Consider the following 20,351-nt stretch of genomic DNA (forward strand, 5'->3'; position numbering starts at 1 on the left):
CACTCTGAATGGCATGAATAGTTGGCCTATGAGAGGACCTTGAGAGAAGTTGATAATAAATTTTTATTTTTACTTGATTCTGGATAGTGTCTGTTGGCTTGATTGCATAAGTAACCTATGGGCAGGAGAAAACAGAACTGGGTAATCTAGGTAATTAAAAGCTCTCCATTTTAAGGTCATGATCAATAGAAGAATGGCTTTGCTAATTCTTTTCACAGCATTCAGTTGTTTTAGGGGGGCCATATGTTAGCATCCATTAGATTCAATGCTCCATCTACCAGACTGAATACCCAGGTTGGTAACCTCCCAAGAAAGCAGAGATTGGGGATTGGGTTCATCAATTGGATGGATGAGTGATGATGGGAGTAGTCATAGGATGATATAATAGTAATAATAATAAGCACTAACATTTATATATCACTTTAGGGTTTGAACACCACTTTAAAAATATAATCTCATTTTGATGCTCACAACAGCGTGAGGAGTTGGGTTGCTACTATTGTCTCTATTGTATAGATGAGAAAACTGAGTCAGATGAGAATTAAGTTACTTGCCTATCACACAAATAGCAAATATTTGTAATTGGATTTGAACTCAGACCTTCCTGACTCCCACTTAGGTCCAGTGTTCCATACAATATGCCATCTACTTACCTCTAGGCACCATACCATGTGAACCCTTTAACCAAGAATGATGAAGTCACTTCTATCTAATGATACTATTCAAGTCATTCTAAATGTTTGCTTTTCAAGGATCTGTATGGTATGATCCCACACTGTTCTCAACCTGCCTCTGATGGGCAAATTATTTATGTTGGCCCTCTTCCACCATGTAAGGGCAAGACATTGGCTGTCATAATTGGTATCTATTCAAGACATGGGTTTGCAGTACTTGTTAAATCCACAACTACTATAGCCAATATCAACATCCTATCCTATGTGCCCCCTTTATTATTGTCTCTGACTGGGTACTCATATTACTGGAAAGAAGATCCAAGACTGGTTCTGTTAGCCTCATAATTGCTTTCAGTACCATCCCTAGGCAGCTAATACCATGAAACAAGAGAATAGATTTTTACAATAACAGCTGATTACCAGAGTTGAGTTTCCTATCTCCCAGAGGCTGCATCTTGAATAAATTCCCCAAGAAGGTGGAAAATTCTACTTTACAGCAATTTCTTAGATTTACTCTTCAGGATAACTTGCCTTACGAAAGAGGATGACTTTTTGAATATAGTCCCAGTTGACCCTATCCAGCCGTCTTTATTTTATTCTATTGTCTCTGTGTGGTTACTCAAGCCTTGAGGCTTGAAGATTGAGGGTGAAGAACAGAACTCAGTGGCATGCCATTAGAAAACATCCTCCATATTGATCAAGTCATTAATCAACACTTTAGTGATAATATTCAATTGTAAATGAACCTACAGAACTACTATCATCTAGCCCATGTTTCTCCACCTTTTTCAAAAGGATATTAAAAGAGATGGCACCAAATACTTAACTGAAAACAATGCACTCTGTGCCTAAAATATTCTCTTGATCTGCTACATAGTAAAAGAAATGAGGTTTTCCATTTTTTTAATGACTTAAATGAAGATGTAGACTTAACACTTTTCAAATAAATATATATATATGTATATGTAATATACATATATATATATATATAAAATTGGGTTGGATTTGGCTTTATCTCCACAACTTAGCTTCTGCTTAGCTTTCCAGCAATTTTTAATATTACTTTTCTTCTTGAACTTTACATTCCCACAAGGTTAGACAACTAGCTATTCGCAAACAATAATAGGTTTTCAAAGTTTTTTAGTCATATTTTTTCATCTGATTTTCACCAGAACCCCATGAAGTAGGTGCCATAATAGATGAGGAAATTGAGACTAACCTGGGTTAAATGGTTTGCACAAAGTCATCTGAGACATGTCTTCCTGACTCTAAGTCTAGGATTCTATTCATCTTGCTAGGGAGGTAGCAATTCACCGCCCATTTCTATGAAGCTCTATAAGTTGTTCCTTATACTTTGAATGCATTTTACCTGCATCTCAGCATCTTTGTATTTCTTCAAGGAAGACCGAGTTCAGATGCTCAACTTTGTAAAGACTTTCCTGATCTCTCCTCCCCTTCCCCATGATCTCTCTCCTTTCACCAAACTTATTTGCATTTGCATATGTGTGTAAGTATGTTTTCTCTCCCCAATAAGATGTAAGCTTGTTGAGGAAAAGGAAGGTTTCCTTTGTGTCCTACATCCTACCAACTAACACAAGTCATAAGTTATAGAGCTACCATTCAAACTCATTTCCTCTGACATTAAATCTAATGTTCTTTGCACTGTAACATAATCCTTCTAGGATCCATCCTCTATAACCTCTCCTTTGTTTCCCATTGTTTTTCAATATACCAATGGTGGGGTATTTGTTATTGTTGTTTTACATTGTTTTGCCTTTACTCATATCTGTAAGTTCTTAAGGGAGATCTGAGTTCATTTAAAAGTGGCCAGTATTCTTATACTATCTCCTCACCCAACTCAGCCTTCATTTCCCTCCTCACCATAACTGTTCTCTTTCCCAGTTTGAAAATTGGTAGAGAAGATGGCAGGAGAGTAAAAGCTAACAACTTTGCCTTCTCTTTGTTGTGGGTTAACTTTGAATCCGCTACCCCAAGCCCCTATCCCTTTCTTGTTCTTTTTTCTTTTCTTCCAAATAAACCTAAGAAACTCTTATCTTATGTATTGTTTTGCAATCCTCTGTTGATTTTCTATTTTAGCTATCCTGATACTGTGGTTACAGATTCATGCCAATTCTCTAGTCATCTCTGATCACACGCCTTTCTTTCAAAACCTTGTATGCTTCCTTTCAAAATTCGAGATCTAGGCAGCAGCCATGCTAAGTTCTTTAGGTGCATCTCCCTTTTCTTCCTTGATCAAAATTATTTGTCATTGTGTAACTCACTGCTCAATTCCCCCTACAGAAGGTTTTCCTCTCTAGTGGAGTTCAATTACTCAATGCTCCTTACCCAATATTATGTGTAGACTCCTTTCCTCCCAGCATCTTTCTATTTCTTCAGGGACCTCTCCCTGAAGAGAACCTGGAACCACTCACTGTCTGTCTTCTCTCTTAATGCTAGATGCTGGAAGATCAAGATATGGCTTATCAGACTCTCACCGACTGCCCTCACCCAAGAAGGAACAGTCAATAATTCAACTCCAACAGTGAGAAGAATCATGAAAATGGCCTTTGAACCATGAGTTACAATCAGGTTGTCAAATTTTCATTTGTTAGAGCCTCTCCATCCTTTTGATTTGTTTTTCCTTTCAGACACTCTGACTATGGAACCATTCCTATCTGTTCTCTTAACTTTCTTATACCTATTTTCCTAAATTCTAGATATGTCTGATGATATCCCTCATTCTTTTGTTGTGCTGTTAGGAACTTTTTCTCCCATTTTCCACTGGGTGCCTGTAAATTTACACTTCACAGATCTATTTTAATTTTTTGGTTTAAATTAAGTCCATAATAGCAACTACTATTGTAGTTTGAAGTCATCAAATTTGTCAGGTCCTCTGCTTTCTCAAAATGGAATTTCCAGCTTATAGCTGAAATCCCTTTATCACTACTAGAATAATAGAATTTTACAGCTGATAGAGACCTAAATGATGTTTTAGTTCTATCCTTTATTTGTCTGTCAATATTGCAAGCAGTTTCCAAAAAGTATTGTCCATATTATCCAACTAGTTAGGTGGTCTGTAGAATACTCTCACAGCTGTATCACACCTTTTTCTCTTCCCTTTTATCCTCATCTAAATGCCACCTTTAAGTTGCTAGGTTTAATTACCATTTCTTCTCTTTTTAGCCAAAAAAGGGAATACAATTCAAGTCTAACTTACTTTGTATAGGAAAGGTTAAATCAATGCTTTGATGCCAACAAAAAGATTTTACATTTTCATTATTTATCTTATGTGGTATGTATACATTAAATACTCAGTCAAGATAGCATTCCAGGCTTATGATTCTATGATAATTTATATTTATCTATAACAATTTCAGTTTGTTTTAAAAAAAATTCATAGCTATTTTTTTTAAACTTTGAACATAAAAAGCCAATCATGTTATTCCTCTCTAGATAACTTTGTTACTTTCTTATGCACAGCTCTTAAATATAATCTTTTATTCATATTTTTATTGGAAATTAATTTTCCTAACAAGTAAAACAATCCAAATTTTATATTCTAATTATTCATTTACTTTTCATCAGCATAACATTTATAGAATTTTTAATTGGAAATTAAAAATTTTCTTAAGATTGCAAAAATAATAAAAGAAATACCAAAACCTCATTAGAAAAGTAGAATGTTTATTATAAAGAATATATGTATAACATATATGTAACCTATGTATGCATAGAAATAGAAAGATGCTATAAAAATGAGATTTATTTAGGGAACAATGTTTAAAAAATACAAAATAATAATGTCACTTTTCTGACCCCAAGGAAAAAAATCCTATATTAATATACCAAAAAATAAAAAAATACTACTTAAAAACTTATTCACAGAGGCTATGAGTACATTTTTAAATAACTCAAACAGAACGGATCATCTGATGCTTAAAATTTATTTAATTTGCATGCTTAAATCCTGTTTACAAATGTCAGAACATCACTATAGTGAAAAAATGCTTTTTAGCCACCTTATAATGTCAATCCAAAATGGTACCTATTTCCTTTATGTGGGATTTCAGTTCCTAAGCCTTCCAGCAGAAATGTTATTTATCATGTTATCCTTACCTTGCTTCAATGCACTTTCATGGAATACATTCTACATCCCTTCAAAGGTAAGACTGTAACACCATCCCAGGAATTCATTCTTTAATCTTCAATGATGAAGCATACCTTTAGCTAAGGAAAAGGTAATGGGTAGTAATTTTAGCAGCAGCCCCAGCAATGTTGTTCTTGCTTTTATCTATTTTTAAACGATTGCCAGATGCCTGTAACTGACACCCTTAATCAGGACAGTTTTAAAGTTTAGATGGCTTCATAAACAAGCAAGATTATGGAACTGCTATTTTACTAACCTTTTTCACGTGGTTCTATTTTGCCACAAATGCAAATCTATTCACTGGCACTTTGCAAGCTCAAATCTATCTATTTTCATTGTCTGAAAGCCCTCCAACATCTCCTTGCACCTGCAACTGGGATTATAGAGCTACATAAAAGGGGGGAACTGCCCAGTAACTCCAAGAAAACTTCCTGGCCTAAATAAGGTGGATAAATTCAAGTCAAAGATAGTGGAACCTAAATTAACTAGACAGATGTCTCTACTATTGGCTTGTTATGAATGTTATGAATTTCTTCATGCATATTTCCTTCTTGTTTTCATTTCTGATTCAGCTACTGAGAATTTCAGAAAAGATCCCAAGTTAAGGGAGGCAAGAAGTCCCTCTTCAAGTTGGATCAGTTACATTAAAGTAAGAAAAAATCACTTAGAGGATGATAAACTAAAGTGAGGTGCAGGGAAACCCAGGAACAAGCCCTTCCTTCTTTCTTCATTTGGTTCTGTGGCTTGGCCCTCGCCCTGCCCTTCCATCCCTCTAGAAAATGTGAGCAGCTATATTTCTAAAGCACAAGCCATTTCGGGTGTAAAGACCAGAGCATGCATACTTACTTTCCACAGCTTTTTGTCCAGGAGGCTGGGGAGGAGGCTCTGACACTGGGAGGGGCTCCCATGGACTCTACACTAAAGTTCCACGCCTGGAATTTGGAGCCTTTTGCAGGATCTGTTTACTTTCAGGAACGAGAGTCTCTTCCTCGAAGGGCCTTGGGGCAGTTCAGAAGGAGGAGCATTTTTGCCTGTCCTTGAATTGTCTAGGTCATTGGGCAAACAGGGGTGTATTTTAGCATCACTGTGATGAAATTGGAGGGTTGTTTCTGCACTGGGTGTGATTGACGCTGGTGGGGCTCTGGCACAGGGCTAAGTGTGAAATGCTGCTCTGGAGAACTGATGAAGTCCAGGGACAAACTCTTCACCCATGGCTGGAGAGGCTTAGCAACACCCTGCAAAATTTACACAGCACTTCGGGCTCCCTTACACTAACCTCAGAAAAACAAAGCACATGCTGCTTATTTCTGACCAGAGAGAGAAAAAAGACAATCATGTCCAGGAGACCAGAGACAGCCCAGGCTTTCTTTGAGGAGCACTGGACTCACCCCTCTCATTTTTGCAGGGTGTCCCAAAAGTCTTTGTGAGGCTTTAAGCTTTTAAAGCACAGAAATTTGGGGGACACTCTGTGTATTGTTTGAAAGCTTACCAAGCACTGTACTTATAACAACCCTGTGGAAAAAGTAGTGCTAGAATTAGCTTTTTAAAAAACAATATATAGATATTGAAGTTCCAGAGATTAAGAACTTGTCCACAGGTACACCTGCCACCTCCTTCCAGAGGCTTTTCCTGATTGCCCCAGAACATCACTCTCTTTTTGCCGTTATCTTGTCTGTAGTTCTCCTCCCATACATTTAATTATCATCTCTAGGCCAATTATTCTCTAGTTTCTTTCATTTTTTTTGTTAAAGAATTTATCTACAAATGCCCCAATCCCTACCTATCCCTCCTTGAATCACAGAAGATTTTGTCTGGGAGACAGACAATGAACACCTTGACTCCCCCCCTAGCAGAATGGAAGTTCCTTGAAGGAAGGATCTGTCTCATTTTGATTTCATATCCTCCAGAGCTTGACACGTAGTCAGTGCTTTAATAAAGGATTTTAGACTTGAGAAAGGAACTGGTTTCATTTTTTATCTGTGACATGCTTATTGATAAGTGGATAGTAAATTACAGTTTAAACTCCAATCCAGTCATGATTTAAAAATCCAAGGCTGTTTCTATTATATTAAGCAAGTAATATTTAATCCTCCTATTAATGTAAGCCTTAAGAAATCGGGCAAAACCAAGATGTAGTTATTTTTAAAAACTGAATCCTCTCTGAGTCCAAGAAAGGATCATTTTTCTGAAACAACTTAGAATTGCTATTGTGATACTTTAATGTATGATATCTGGATGCTGACAGTCTAGAAAAAAAGGATCTCATTGGAGTCTGGAGGCTAAAATTAGCGGCATAGAGAAACGAGTAGGGCAGAGCCAGCGACCTTGAAAAGAATATATTGTAAGTGTTCATCCTCTAGTAAACAGCATTATGTTTTCCAAATGCAGATGGATCATGTACTAAACACTATAGAGTGAACAAGTGTTTATATACACATATATGTATGATCTGTGTATATATATATATATATATATATATATATATATATATATATATATACAGACAGACAGACACATTCATATATCTTATTTACATCACAGGAAGGTACCAGAAAACACTTTTGAGGTCAGCAAGTCCAAGTCCCTCATTTTGCAGATGAGTTAATTCTGGGTCAGAGAGTTAAGTAACTCAGCCAGGGAGACCCATAACTAGTATCAGGGGCAAAACTTGACTGCAGGGCTTCCCGACTCCATTTCTGTCACCCCAAAAGTATTCTATTTCCTGGGTTAAAAAACCTGACATTCTTCCATCTGACCATAATTACATATCATTCGTGACATCTTCTCCTATACCTTACCCTTTCTAAATCTACTCTCTCCTTCACTGTGACTTCCAATTCCTCATTCTCTTGGAATTTTCTCAGACCTTTATCCCTGCTCTCACTTAGCTTTCTTCCTACCCAATTCTAGAACCTAAAATTAACTAATTCAACTCCATTCTGTCCTCTGCTTCTGAATCCCCTCCCACCTTGTCCTATTGCCATTCTTCCTTTACTAGACCTATTCCTGTAATACTCTCACCGTCTGTCACCTCTTGTCTCACTCACATATTACTGAACAGAGCTGGCAGAAGTCATGCAATGGGGATGACTGAATTCATTGTAAATGCATGTGCAAATACATGTTATATCATCTGAGACCTCTTTGTAGCAAAAAAATCCTCTTTGCCTTCCTAATTTATACTTTCTATCACTCCCCAAAGAAGTGATTTTTAACTTTCTGTTCTTTTCTCATGCCTCCCTCTTTCCCTCTGACCCTCTTACCTAGATACCTCATCTATAAAATTACTGACAGTCATACCATTGCTGAGTTTATACACCAAAGAGATAATAAGGAAAAAGACCTGTACAAGAATATTCATAGCTGCGCTCTTTGTGGTGGCAAAAAATTGGAAAATGAGGGGATGCCCTTCAATTGGGGAAATGGCTGAACAAATTGTGGTATATGTTGGTGATGGAATACTATTGTGCTCAAAGGAATAATAAAGTGGAGGAATTCCATGGAGACTGGAACAACCTCCAGGAAGTGATGCAGAGCGAGAGGAGCAGAACCAGGAGAACATTGTACACAGAGACCGATACACTGTGGTACAATTGAATGTAATGGACTTCTCTACTAGCAGTAATGCAATGACCCAAGACAATTCTGAGGGACTTATGAGAAAGAATATCATCCACATTCAGAAAAAAAAAAAAACTGTGGGAGTAGAAACACAGCAGAAAAACAACTGCTTGATCACATGGGTTGATGGGGATATGATTAGGAATGTAGATCCTAAATGATCACCCTAGTGCAATTATATAGTACAATAATATGGAAATAAGTCTTGATCAATGACACTTGTAAAACCCAGTAGAATTGCATGTTGGCTATGGGGGTGGGGGAGGAGGGGAGGGAAAGAACACGAATCATTTAACCATGAGAAAATATTCTAAATTAATTAATTAAATAAAAATTTTCAATTAAAAAGATAAATAAATTACTGAGAAAATTCAGATTATTTGTCAAGTGCTCACTTCCCTCCTTTATTTCCTTATCAAAAGTTCTTGATATCACTCCCACTTTTTCTTTTTTTCTTCAGTCAGATAGCTCTTCTCTTTGCCAAAACAGACCTTTCCATATGAGTTCTCAATCCTACCTACTCTTATCTTCTCCAGCAGATTTTCCCCTCCATTATCCTTCCTCCCTAAAATTCTCTACTGCCTACATACTTATCTCCTCCATTAAAAAAAAAAACAACTTTTACTAGAGTCTACTATTCCCTCCAGCCATAATTCTAGATCCCTTTCCCCTTTTTCAAGGTGGCAAACTCCTAGAAATACTACTGTGTCCACTTCCTCTTCTCTCTCTTCAACCCTTTGCAATTTGGCTTACAAATCCATCACTCCACAGAAACTCCTCTTTCCAATGTTACCAGCAATCTTTTATTTGCCATATCTGATAGTCTTCTCTCAGGCATATTTCTCAACTTCTCTGCTGCATTCAATCTTGTTAATTCACTTTTCTCGGATACTCTTGGTCTTTGTAACACCCAATCACCTTCAGTCTTACTACTTGAAAACCAACAGCTCCTTTACTGTTCATCATCCATATCACACCCACTAACTATGGGTTAGTTTTGTCCCTAACTCTCTTCTCTTCTTTCTCTAAGATTTCTTAGAGATCTCATCGGTTATCATAGTTTTAATTATCATATTTTGGTAGATAAATGACAAATCTGAATATCTAGCTTCAGTCCTGTATTACCATTTTCCTATTGGACATTTTAAACTAAATATTCCAGGAACATTTCAAACACAAATATATCAAAAATAGAATACATTATCTTTCCCTTCATGTTAATATCTTTAACAAACATCCTTGTTTTTCTGTAAGGCACAAGCATTCTTACAGTCTCCCTAGTTCATAGTTGTTATCTCCTCACCAGCAATACTTGTCTCACTTCAGCATCTTAACCCCTTGGTAAACAGTTTAACTTTAAACTGATCTTTGCTATCTAGTCTCTTGCCCACTTTTCCTATTACCTCTCAAATCCTGCCAAGCCTCAGCTATGAATTAATCCTAGAATCTTCATTCCTATTCAAATGATGCCAAACAAAGCTAGAAAAAATCATGAAGCTATGTTGACTGGGTTCACTACAAATCGATGTTACATAAATTCTCCTGAGTCCTCAATGAGGCCAAACAATCTTTGTACACTTCCCTAATTAATTTGCTATCTCCCTCACCCTGGTGGCTCTTTCAAACATTTTCATCCCTATTTAAATTTCCCTTCTTTCTCCCTATCTTTACTCTCTCATCTGAGAATCTTGCTTCATATTTCACTGAAAAAATGAGGCTATTCTCCAAAAACTCACTCTTCTATCTTCCTCCTCATATCACATCCCTGAGATACTTTCTGTCCTTGTGTCCTCTTTCACTCCTGTCTCTTGCAAAGAGGTAGCCCTTCTTGACAAGTCAAAGCTCTCTTACATGCACAAGAAATCCAATTCTCCCTCATCTTCTATGACAGATTGCTTGTTCTATCATCCCTATTTCTCTAATCTGTCCCTGTCTGTTAGTCTGTTAATTTCGCTTGTCTACAAACATGTCCATGTGTTCTCCATGATCAAAAAATTTCCCACTTAATCCATCCATTTGCACAATCTATCACCCCATATCTGGTCTTTTTTTTTTTTACTTAACTCCTTTAGAAGGCTGTTGGCAATTGGTGTCTCTTCTTTTTTCTATCATTCTCTTCTTAACTCCCTGTAGTCTAACTTCTTACATCAACATTACACTGAAATGGTTTTCTCCAAAAGTACCAAAGAGCTCTTAACTGACAAATCTAATGGCATTTTCTCAGCTCTCGTTACTGACCTCTTTGCAGTCTTTGACACAATCAATTACCCTCTTCTCGTTTCTTCTCTCTGGGTTTTTGTGACATTGCTCTCTCCTTGTTCTTTCCCTATCTGTTTTGTTGGATCTTCATCCAGGTTATTCCCACTAATTACAAATGTCCCCCATGACTCTATCCTAGTCCTTCTTCTCTTTTCCCTCTATACCATTTCATTTCATTATATTATCAGTTCCCATAAATTCAATGATTTCAATGCTGATGATTCTCAAATCTACTTGTATGATTCTAACCTCTTTGCTGACCCCCAAACATTCATCTCCAACTGCCTAATAGATGCCTCTAACTGAATATTTCATAGATAGTTTAAACCTAACATGTCCAAAACTGAACGTATCTTTCCTCCCATCTAACACCCATCCTTCACTTCTTCCTTTTTTTTCTATTATTCTACAGACTAGCACCATACCCCTAATCAACCAAGCTCACAATCCAAGTGTCATGCTTGACTCCTCATGCTTGCTCTCCCAATATCCAATCTGTTGCCAAGCCCTATTGATTTTATGTGTACCTCCATTTCTCTCATCTGACACTGCTTCTACATTGGTGTAAGCCCTCATCAATTCACTCCTGAACTCTTGTAAGAGCCTAATGGTTGATTGTACTGCCTCAAATCTCTCCTCACTCGAGTCCAATCCATTCTTTATTGTGCTGTCAAGTTAAATCCCCCTAAAGAGCAAGTCTACTACACTGCTCTCACTAGCCAATTTAATAAATTCTCATGGCTCCCTATCACCTCCACCATCAAATATAAAATTCTGTTTTGGCATGCAAAACTCCCCATATACTGGCTTCCTCCTAACTTACTATTTTCTAATATCTTACTCTTTTCCCCCATTCTAGGCAGTCTGTTGATATTGGCTTCCTTTCAGTTTCTTGTACCATTCACTCTGTCTCTCAACTCTAGATCCCCTGTGCCTACAATTCTCTCCTTATCTCCACTCATAACTTTTCTAGCTTTTTTCAAGTATCAGCTTAAATCTAGCTTTTTTCAAGTACCAGCTTAAATCTTTCCTTCTAGAAAAACATGGGACTGATCATGTGGTTTAATGGGTGTATGATTGGAGTTTGGGCTTTAAAGGCTCACTCAAATATGAATAATGTGGAAATGGGTTTGAAACAATGGCATATCTAAAAGTCAGTGGAATTGCTTGTCAGCTCTGGGCAGAGGGGGGGAAAGAGGGTAGAAAAGATCATGAATCAGGTAACCATGGAAAAACATTCTATATAAACAAATTGAAAAATAAATAAATGAATGAAATCTTGTCTTCTATAAAAAGACTTTCCTCATTCTCCTTAATGCAATTGCTTTACCTTTCTTAATTATCTCTAAAATATCCTGTATATGTCTTGCTTGCACCTAGGTGTTTGCATGTTGACACTTCCATTAGATTGTGAGCTCCTTGATAACAGGGACTTACTTTTGCCAGTTTTTGTATCTCCATCAATTAGCACAGTGCCTGACACATAGTAGGTGTTAATAAATGCTTGTTTCCTATTTTCCTCAATTCTTCACTCTCCCTCAATATATGACTCAATCGGTTGCTAAAATTTGCTGTTCTTACCTCCACAACATTTCTCCCATTCAACTTATTTTCTCTACTCAGAAGGCCAAGACCCAAGTTGAGGAACTTCTCACCTTTCTCCAAGTCTTCATAATTGGTTTTCCTACTTCAAGTCTCTCCACACTCAAGTCTATGCTCCACACTGCTGCCAGTGATTTTCTTTAGTGAGAATCTGAATGTGCCATTCCCCTACTCCATAATTCCAGTGGTTCTGCAATGCTTTGGGAGCAAAGAAATGTTTCTGTTTGACTTTTAATGCCCTTCTCAACCTGGCTTCAACCTATCTTTCCTGCCTTATTTACATTTCTCCCTTTACCATATTCTATAGTTCAGCCAAACTAGTTTACTTGCTGTCATTTGTACATGGCACTCTCCCTCCCATCTAAATGCCTTTTCATTGGCCAACCCCTCAATTCTTCTTTCTCACTCCCTCATTATAGAATTCCTCAGTTTATGCAAAGAAAAAATCTTTGCCATTGTTAGAAATAATATGACTAAGTAGAAAATAGAGAAGGTTAAAAGGGTGCATTTTTAAAAAATCAGTGTTAGAGACAGGAGATGGATGGTGACAGGGATTCAAAATGGGGACCAAACTGCCAGCTGCTTAGAGGTGAGATGGGGATGGTGCTTGGAGAATCTCATTTTGTGAGATTCTTAAATGGAAAAGTTGCAATTTAATATAAAACTTTAATTTTGTGTAAATAAAGAGTCTCTTGCTTCTGAGTCCTCATCTCCAAGGAAATGAAATCCATCCAAAAGTGTTTGCAAATGCATTTCAGTATTAGACATTTTTAATTGCTTCTCCTTAAAGGGCATTTGCATTTCTCAATGTTGAGGCTGACATTTTCTTGGCATCATCTGTGAATGTGGCTGCTTAGCTCTGCAGCCACCTTTGCTTTGCACAGGAGAGGCATTTAGTCAGTTCCTCTCTAATAAGCCTCAATGCTTAAAGCAAATTAATTGTGTCCCCATGTTGCTCTTCAGTGGCATCCCTTATATTTGGGCTAAAGCATTAGGGATTTCTGGGCTTATTTCAGTCCTCTTGGCACTAGGGCTTCCCAAACATTCATGGAGAATGATATGCATGATGTAATGTTCTCCACAGGAGAGGACATATTTGGCTCAGATTTTTGTACTCATCACATGTCAGATCAGAATTGCTGCCAGCACCCCTGGGTTAGGCCAGAACCTGAGCTGTTCCCATTTACTTCAGGGAAGTGTCAATATTTGACTGGGTCTCAGTGGATGCTGCTAGAATCAACACCCCTTTCTGCTCCCAACTCTCCTTCCACCCCTCAGAAGGGATCAAGGCCAACTCAAGCACAATAGCAATGACATGTTGCTCATGTTTTTCTGCATTGTATTATACTAAGAGCTCATGTTACCTTGCTTGGTATATATTAAAGCATCCACTCAGCAACAGAGCTTTCATATACTTCACAGGGATTCATTACAAGAGTATGGAGTGTTGACTAAATCTCCAGTTCTCCCCCTACCCTCCAGGAGGTTCAGGAAAAATAAGGCACTTAGGTTTTGTGCTTTCCCTGTGTTTTTTAACTCAAGATCCCAATACCTTTCCTGTCTATTATGAGAAGATAAGGTGAGAAGATATTCTCTATGTGACATGAACAAAGCTATCATGAACAATTTTGCATACAAGACAAACTTCGGAAAATATGCCTGAGATAAAACCAAAACACTCAAATCAACTTTTAAACATAATTTGGTAGAGGGAGAAAAAGACCACATCACATTAGTCCCCATGGGAGGGAAGAGGCTCCAGGACTTATCAAGGGGAGGAGTGAGAAGAAGTGTTGGCATCTTGTAATTCTCTTTTAATTGATTATTCTTATTCTTAATAACTCTATTCACATTGAAAAATTGTAGGTGCTATCAGTACCCACTAAATTTTATACACAAACTAAAGCCTTGTTCTATCCATCCTATTTGTGACTATAATAACAATAATCAAAGGCAATCAAATGAGATATGAGATTTTTTTGAAGGCAATTGGAGTTAAGTGACTTGCCCAGGATAGCACAGCTAGAAGTGTTTGAGGTTAGATATGAACTCAGGTCCTCCCAAATCCAGGCTGGTTGTCCTACCCACTATGCTACCTAGCTGCAACAAGATACAAGATTAAAGAATTTTGCTACAGAAGTATACAAGCTACCAGATACTTAGAATGCATTTATCAGCAGAAACAAAATTAGGTTCTCAGTTGGCTCACAAGAGCATATTATGCCCAATGGTTCAATTTCAACACTTTATCAACAATTCAAAAAATATTTATAAAATTAAATTTTAATGTTCTAATGTCACTAGACCTGACATATAGTTAATTCCTATTCACCAACTGATTAGGTAACTTTGGGCAAGTTATTCCAGGTCCCTAGGCCTCAGTTTACCTGTAAAAATGATTAAATGAAGACATATTTTGGATCAGATTCTTAATCTATTTCATGACATGGATCACCTCTGGACATATGGTAAGGCCAATGGACTTCTCAGAAGAATGTTTTAAATATATAAAAGAAAATACATAGAATTACAAAGGAAATAAATTATTTTTTATTTATTTAATTAATTTAGAATATTTTTTCCATGATTACATGATTTATGTTCTTTCCTTCCGTTCCTCCCTCCCACCTCCTGGAGCCAATAAGTAATTCCGCTGGGTTATACATGATCATTGTTCAAAACCTTTTCCCATACTATTAATATTTGCACTAGGGTGATCAATTTAAGTCAACATCCCCAATCATATCCCCATGTGATCAATCATGTTTTTCTTCCATATTTCTACTCTCACAGTTCTTTCTCTGGACGTGGAGAGCATTCTTTCTCATATGTCCCTAAGAATTGTCCTGGGTCATTACATTGCTGCTAGTAGAGAAGTCCACTATGTTTTATTGTGCCCCAGTGTATCAGTCTCTGTAGAAAGTGTTCTCCTAGTTCTGTAAGGAAATCAATTATATTGAAATACAATCATGTTTTTTAAGTTCATGAGCCTGAGGTTAACAATCCATATTCTAGATGTAACTATGAAATTCTTCTCAGGTCTAATATCTCTGAGTCTTGAAAAATGAATTATTAATTTCAATACCAGAAACACATCTTACCCACTCCTATCCCCTCAACAATAAGGATACTGTTGAAAGATTGACAGGAACTCTTGGCTGGGAATAAATGGGGATCATTATTATAAACTATCTCCAGCTACACAGGAAAAGAAATTTCTCTAGGTTAGTTACTCTCTAGCCATTCTGAAAAAAAGGGAAACAAAAGGAAATAAAAAGAAACTTGTCCTCACAACGAATAGGGCAGTCTTAAAGCTTAGAATACACATTTATATCCATATATATATATATATATGTATAGGTATATATACGTTTTATACCCTTGTATCCTACTTGTACTTACTTTTGCTAAGTATTCAGACACTGGGAGGGACCGAATGTAAAACTTGAAAATTTTAACACATATGCATATCGCTTTATAGAGATGGAATTAATTCTTTAAAAAGTCTGCTTATAGGCTAATTCTGTTTCTATTATTAACTGGTTAGGTGATTTTGAGTATTATCCTATGCCTTGTTTTCGCCATCAATACAACAGGATACCAATATCTGACTTTTTCCTACTTTATAAGGTACTAGGAAGATAAATAAAGAAATCAATTTGTTTTCAATTAAAGTTATAGAACTATAGAAAGGGAACTTAGAAACCTTCCAGGAAACCATGTCATTTTGGAATTTTGTCAAACATTAAGCATTGATTAAGCACCTACTATGTACCAGGCACTCTTTTGATGTCTGAGGATAGAAGGTCAAAAAAGTAATAGTCTTTATGTAACCCTAGCCCCCCAAACCATTGGTGATCAATGTCCTGTGTCTGTATGAAAGGTTGGGGCAGAATTATCAAGTGGGAAAGAAGAAAGATCTGATTTCTTCAGATTCTGTTTGCTTTCTTAACAGATCTGGTTTTTCACTTTGAAAGAAAAGATGGCCCATTCCAATCCCTCTTCTAGTTGTTGAAAGGAGAAAAGATTCTGGGAAGAAGCCATGTATATCTTCTGTATTTTCCTTATTCTCAGCTACTACACTAGAGATTTCCAGGAATCTCCTCTTGGATGAAATCTAACACTCTTTCTTTTGACTGAACTGAGTTACCTCTCAGTGGGAGAACTCCTTCCCTCCATATTGTCTGGTATGTATTCTCATATGTATACCTATTCTTATTTCTATTTTGCTATTGACTTGAACAAATGGGTTTCTTTGAAGTTTGCTATGCTTATTCATTGGGGAACTGTTATTTGGTGGGATCAATCCTTGTATATAAAGCTTCGAGTCCTCTTTTCTCTATTAAGGAACAGTGATCAAGAATTTGGTTTGAAGCATAAAACTATATCCCATTGACTAATAACATGTAAGGGTGCAGATATAATTTTAGTCCACTACCCTCTCACTCTAAGAACAGAATGACCAACCAGCCAATAGTTATTCCAATATCTTGTTTCCCTCTCATGGGAAGAATCAGTCTCCCTAAAAGAAAGATGGATGGAGAAGATACTAGAAATGCATCTATTCTTGTTTCTCTTCAAGCAAGCCTGAGACAGCTTTCACTACACTTTACTTTCAGGGAGCTTCCATTCCAATAAAGGAAAACAAGCACATATAACTTTACAGAGAACAATTCAAAATAAATGCAAAAAACAAGTTAGGGGAAGTCCAGAAAGACGTCATGTAGAAGGCATGCTTGAGCTTCATCTTGAAGGAAGAGAAAGATGCTGTGAGATGAAAGTGAGAAGGGAATACATTCCAGGTATTGGAGGTGGTCAGTACAAAGACAAAGAGATGAGAGATAAGGTGAAGAGAAGAAGTCAGTTTGGCTAGAGTAGAACACATGGAAGGGAGAATATTGTAACATATGGTTAAAAATAGGTTGGGATCAAGTTATAAATGTTTTTAGAGCTAGAGATAGGAATTTGTATTTGATCCTAGGGGCAATAGGGACCTACCAGTTTATTGAGTATAGCACTGACATAGTCATATTTAGAGTTAAAGAACATCATTTTGATTTCAATGTGGAGGATAAATTGGAGCCAAGATAGATTTGAGGCAGGGAGTTCAATTAGAAGATTGTTGCTAAGAGAACTGAGCCCCAGAGAGATAAAGTGAGTCACACACATTTAATTCGTAGAGCTAAAATTTGAACTTAGATCCTCTGACCCAGAATTACTTGTTTTCCCTTCATGAGTGTTTCAAATATCACACATAAAGCTCTGAAGAACCACACATGGCACAAGGGCCACAGGGTATGCACCTCTGAACTATAGATAATCCCCCTTCTCCTCCCTGAAGGCTCTCCTGAACCTCATCCTCTACTGTCAGCCAGAAATAATCTCTCCTTCCTTTGTGATTCCTTAGCACATTGTCTCTTTCCCATAGCATCTATCACCTTTTGCCTTGCAGTATAATTGTCTATAGACATGCCTTCTCTTCTACTCTAAGATCCCCCAGAGCAGGGACCATATGTCATTAATTCTGGTATTCCCTCATATCACCCGAAATAGCACCCCCCCAATAAGGCCTAGAATATAAAAGGTATTCAAAAATTGCTTGATTAATCAAACTGAATTCTTTAATCAATTGTTAAAAACTATCTCTAATTTGTAATTGCAGTTTTCACAAACTATTTTGGCAAAAAGAGCACTTGCAATTGATGAGCCAATCTTGAATTCACAATACCAAAAATCCAAAATATCATAATTATTAACAATTTGAGGTTTTAGGCTTTATTGGGGATAACTAAAAGATTGTAAAATTTAAATCTATCAAAGTTAAGGAAAGGGGCTTAGCAGTAACAGATCTTAAACTATACTTCAAAGCGCTAATCATCAAAACAATCTGGTACTAGATAAGAAATTCAGTAGCTGAGCAATGGAATGAATTAAGTATTCAATAGACCAAACCAAATGACCACAGTAACTAAATGTTTGAGTAAACCCCCAAATCCCAGATATTGAGATAAGAATTCACCCTTTGATGAAAAATGATGTGGTTAAGGCAATTGGGTCCTGTCCAAGGAATTGATTGATGGCTCAAACTGACTCCATTTCGAGGAAACAAGCTTTCTTGTAAGAGAACATAGTAACAGAGTAGCTAGTATGATAACTGAGTGATTAAGATAAGGTAAGTCAAGTGTAAGAGTAAGAGAGAATTGGATCCTGAGGGATGCCCACTAAATGGGGAATGACTGAGCAAGTTATGGTATATGATTGTGATAGAATGCTATTACTATAAGAAATGACAAAAGGAAAGATTTCAGAAAAACCTGGGAAGAATAAACGAGCTTATGCAAAGTAAAATGAGCAAAAACAAGAGAACATCATACATAGTAACAAGCAATACTATAAATTATCAACTGTGAAAGACTTAACTATTCTGATCAATACAATGACTTAAGACAATTCCTAAGGACCTATGATAAAAAAAAATTACCCACTTTCAGAGAGAGAACTGATGTACTCTAAGTGCATATTGAAGCATATTTTTCCATTTTCTTTATTTCCATTTATATGATTAATATGGAACTGCGTTTTTGAATGATTTCACATGTATAACTGATAACATAACATACTGCTTGCCTTCTTAATGGGTAAGGGAGGGCCTAGAGGGAAAGAAGGATTTAGAACCTGAAATTCTAAAAAAATAGGATTTGAATCAAATCTTACAGATAATATACACTGTGCCACTTAGCTGCTCTGTTTTATGGTCCTTTTTAGAGAGAAAAACAAAGTCTTAGAGTTCATAAGATGATAGATTTAGAATTGTGAGGTGTATCAGATACAATCTAATTCAATCTTTTCATTTTACAGGTGAAGAAACACAGAGCCCATAGAAGTTAAACTATTCATCCAGTGTTGCACAGATAAAGAGCCTGACTTTCAATTCATCTCTTTTGATAATCTGTGGTCAGAGATGGGCACCCTGCAGTTCTTCTGACTTCTTACCCTGTGCTCTTCACTGGTACATTGCCTCTTCCTACTGAATCACAAGTAAAATTCCAAGTTTCATCAATGTTCTTAATTAAGTCTCAGTCTCTTAATTCATGCATATAAAATAAAATGAATTGATTAAAGCAACTCAGTGAAATATTTTCATTCCTAATGTTCAGGACCTATCTTGCACATAAATAGATAAGAAAGTCGAGAGCACAAACTAGTTACAAAAGTGCAGGGAGTGGCCAGAATGGAAAGAACAAAGACTTTGGAATTATACTAGAAAAATGCACCATAGCTAATTATACTTAAAAAGTCCCCTTTCATACTGTGAACTTGGAAATTACTCCACCCTAATTAGACATACTTGAGAGGAAGATAAAGTTGTAAACTCCTGATTGAACAATGAAGGTACTTAACTCATACCTTATAGTGAAGCTAAAACTTAAGCTAAGTCTATTTTTATATCTAATACAAAAGGGTGTTAAGTACCTATAAAGATTAAATGAATCACAAAAAGGTCAAGTAACTCTCAAAAGGTAAGCTTAACAAAGAAGTGTGAAGTACCTCAGAAGATATAATCTAACCAGAGAAGGTGAGAACTGAAGAGTGGATAGTCCTGGAGAAAATCTAATCAAAGAAGGTAAGAACTAAGAATAGACAGTCCTGGGGAAAGATTCTACTGTGATTGGCAGATGTGAAAATTTAGGGAAGGTGACATAAGAGAAAATTTCTTTAAAAGGAGGCTAAAAAGTCAGTTCAGGCAATTCAGTGAGAATTTGAATTCAGTTCAGAGTGCGATTGGATTTGGAGTTCAGTTCAGGATTGGAACTCAGCCAGGAGGATCTCACTCAGACAGCTTCCTGGATATGGTCTCGTGGTGAGTGATAAGACTGACTCCCTTTCCCTTAGGCTCAGGTAGGCCACTTTGGCCAAGGCCTTTAACTACTGCCTGGCTCAGCCTGAGCCAGAGCAGTTTAAATTAATTCTCTCTCTCTCTCTCTCTCTCTCTCTCTCTCTCTCTCTCTCTCTCTCTCTCTCTCTCTCTCTCTCTCTCTCTCTCTTCT

General features: G+C 36.8%; 1 protein-coding gene and 1 long non-coding RNA gene across 13 annotated transcripts in view; one reads left to right on the forward strand and one right to left on the reverse strand.

The window, feature by feature from the left end:
• ALPK2 (alpha kinase 2) overlaps positions 1 to 5,932 on the reverse strand; it is a 189,052-nt gene extending 183,120 nt beyond the window's left edge. Inside the window, exons 1-3 of one of the 9 annotated variants that reach the window (XM_056824484.1) lie at positions 5,668 to 5,925; positions 4,791 to 4,895; positions 3,021 to 3,134 (exon numbers count right to left, since the gene is read on the reverse strand). In XM_056824484.1, coding sequence (XP_056680462.1) covers positions 3,021 to 3,055 — 35 coding nt within the window. In that variant the 5' untranslated portion in view covers positions 3,056 to 3,134; positions 4,791 to 4,895; positions 5,668 to 5,925. Of the gene's footprint in view, positions 1 to 3,020; positions 3,135 to 4,790; positions 5,034 to 5,667 lie in introns of those variants that run through there. The other 8 variants (XM_056824483.1, XM_056824489.1, XM_056824492.1 and 5 more) reach the window with 8 other exon arrangements.
• LOC130458493 (uncharacterized) overlaps positions 1 to 19,663 on the forward strand; it is a 79,859-nt gene extending 60,196 nt beyond the window's left edge. Inside the window, exons 4-7 of one of the 4 annotated variants that reach the window (XR_008917849.1) lie at positions 3,132 to 3,263; positions 5,394 to 5,470; positions 16,259 to 16,490; positions 19,162 to 19,663. This is a non-coding gene — a long non-coding RNA (uncharacterized LOC130458493). The remainder of the gene's footprint in view (positions 1 to 3,131; positions 3,264 to 5,393; positions 5,471 to 16,258; positions 16,491 to 19,161) is intronic. The other 3 variants (XR_008917852.1, XR_008917851.1, XR_008917850.1) reach the window with 3 other exon arrangements.
• The last annotated feature ends 688 nt before the right edge of the window (positions 19,664 to 20,351 follow it).

The sequence above is a fragment of the Monodelphis domestica genome, chromosome 3, assembly GCF_027887165.1.
Source record: "Monodelphis domestica isolate mMonDom1 chromosome 3, mMonDom1.pri, whole genome shotgun sequence".
NCBI lineage: Eukaryota > Metazoa > Chordata > Mammalia > Didelphimorphia > Didelphidae > Monodelphis > Monodelphis domestica.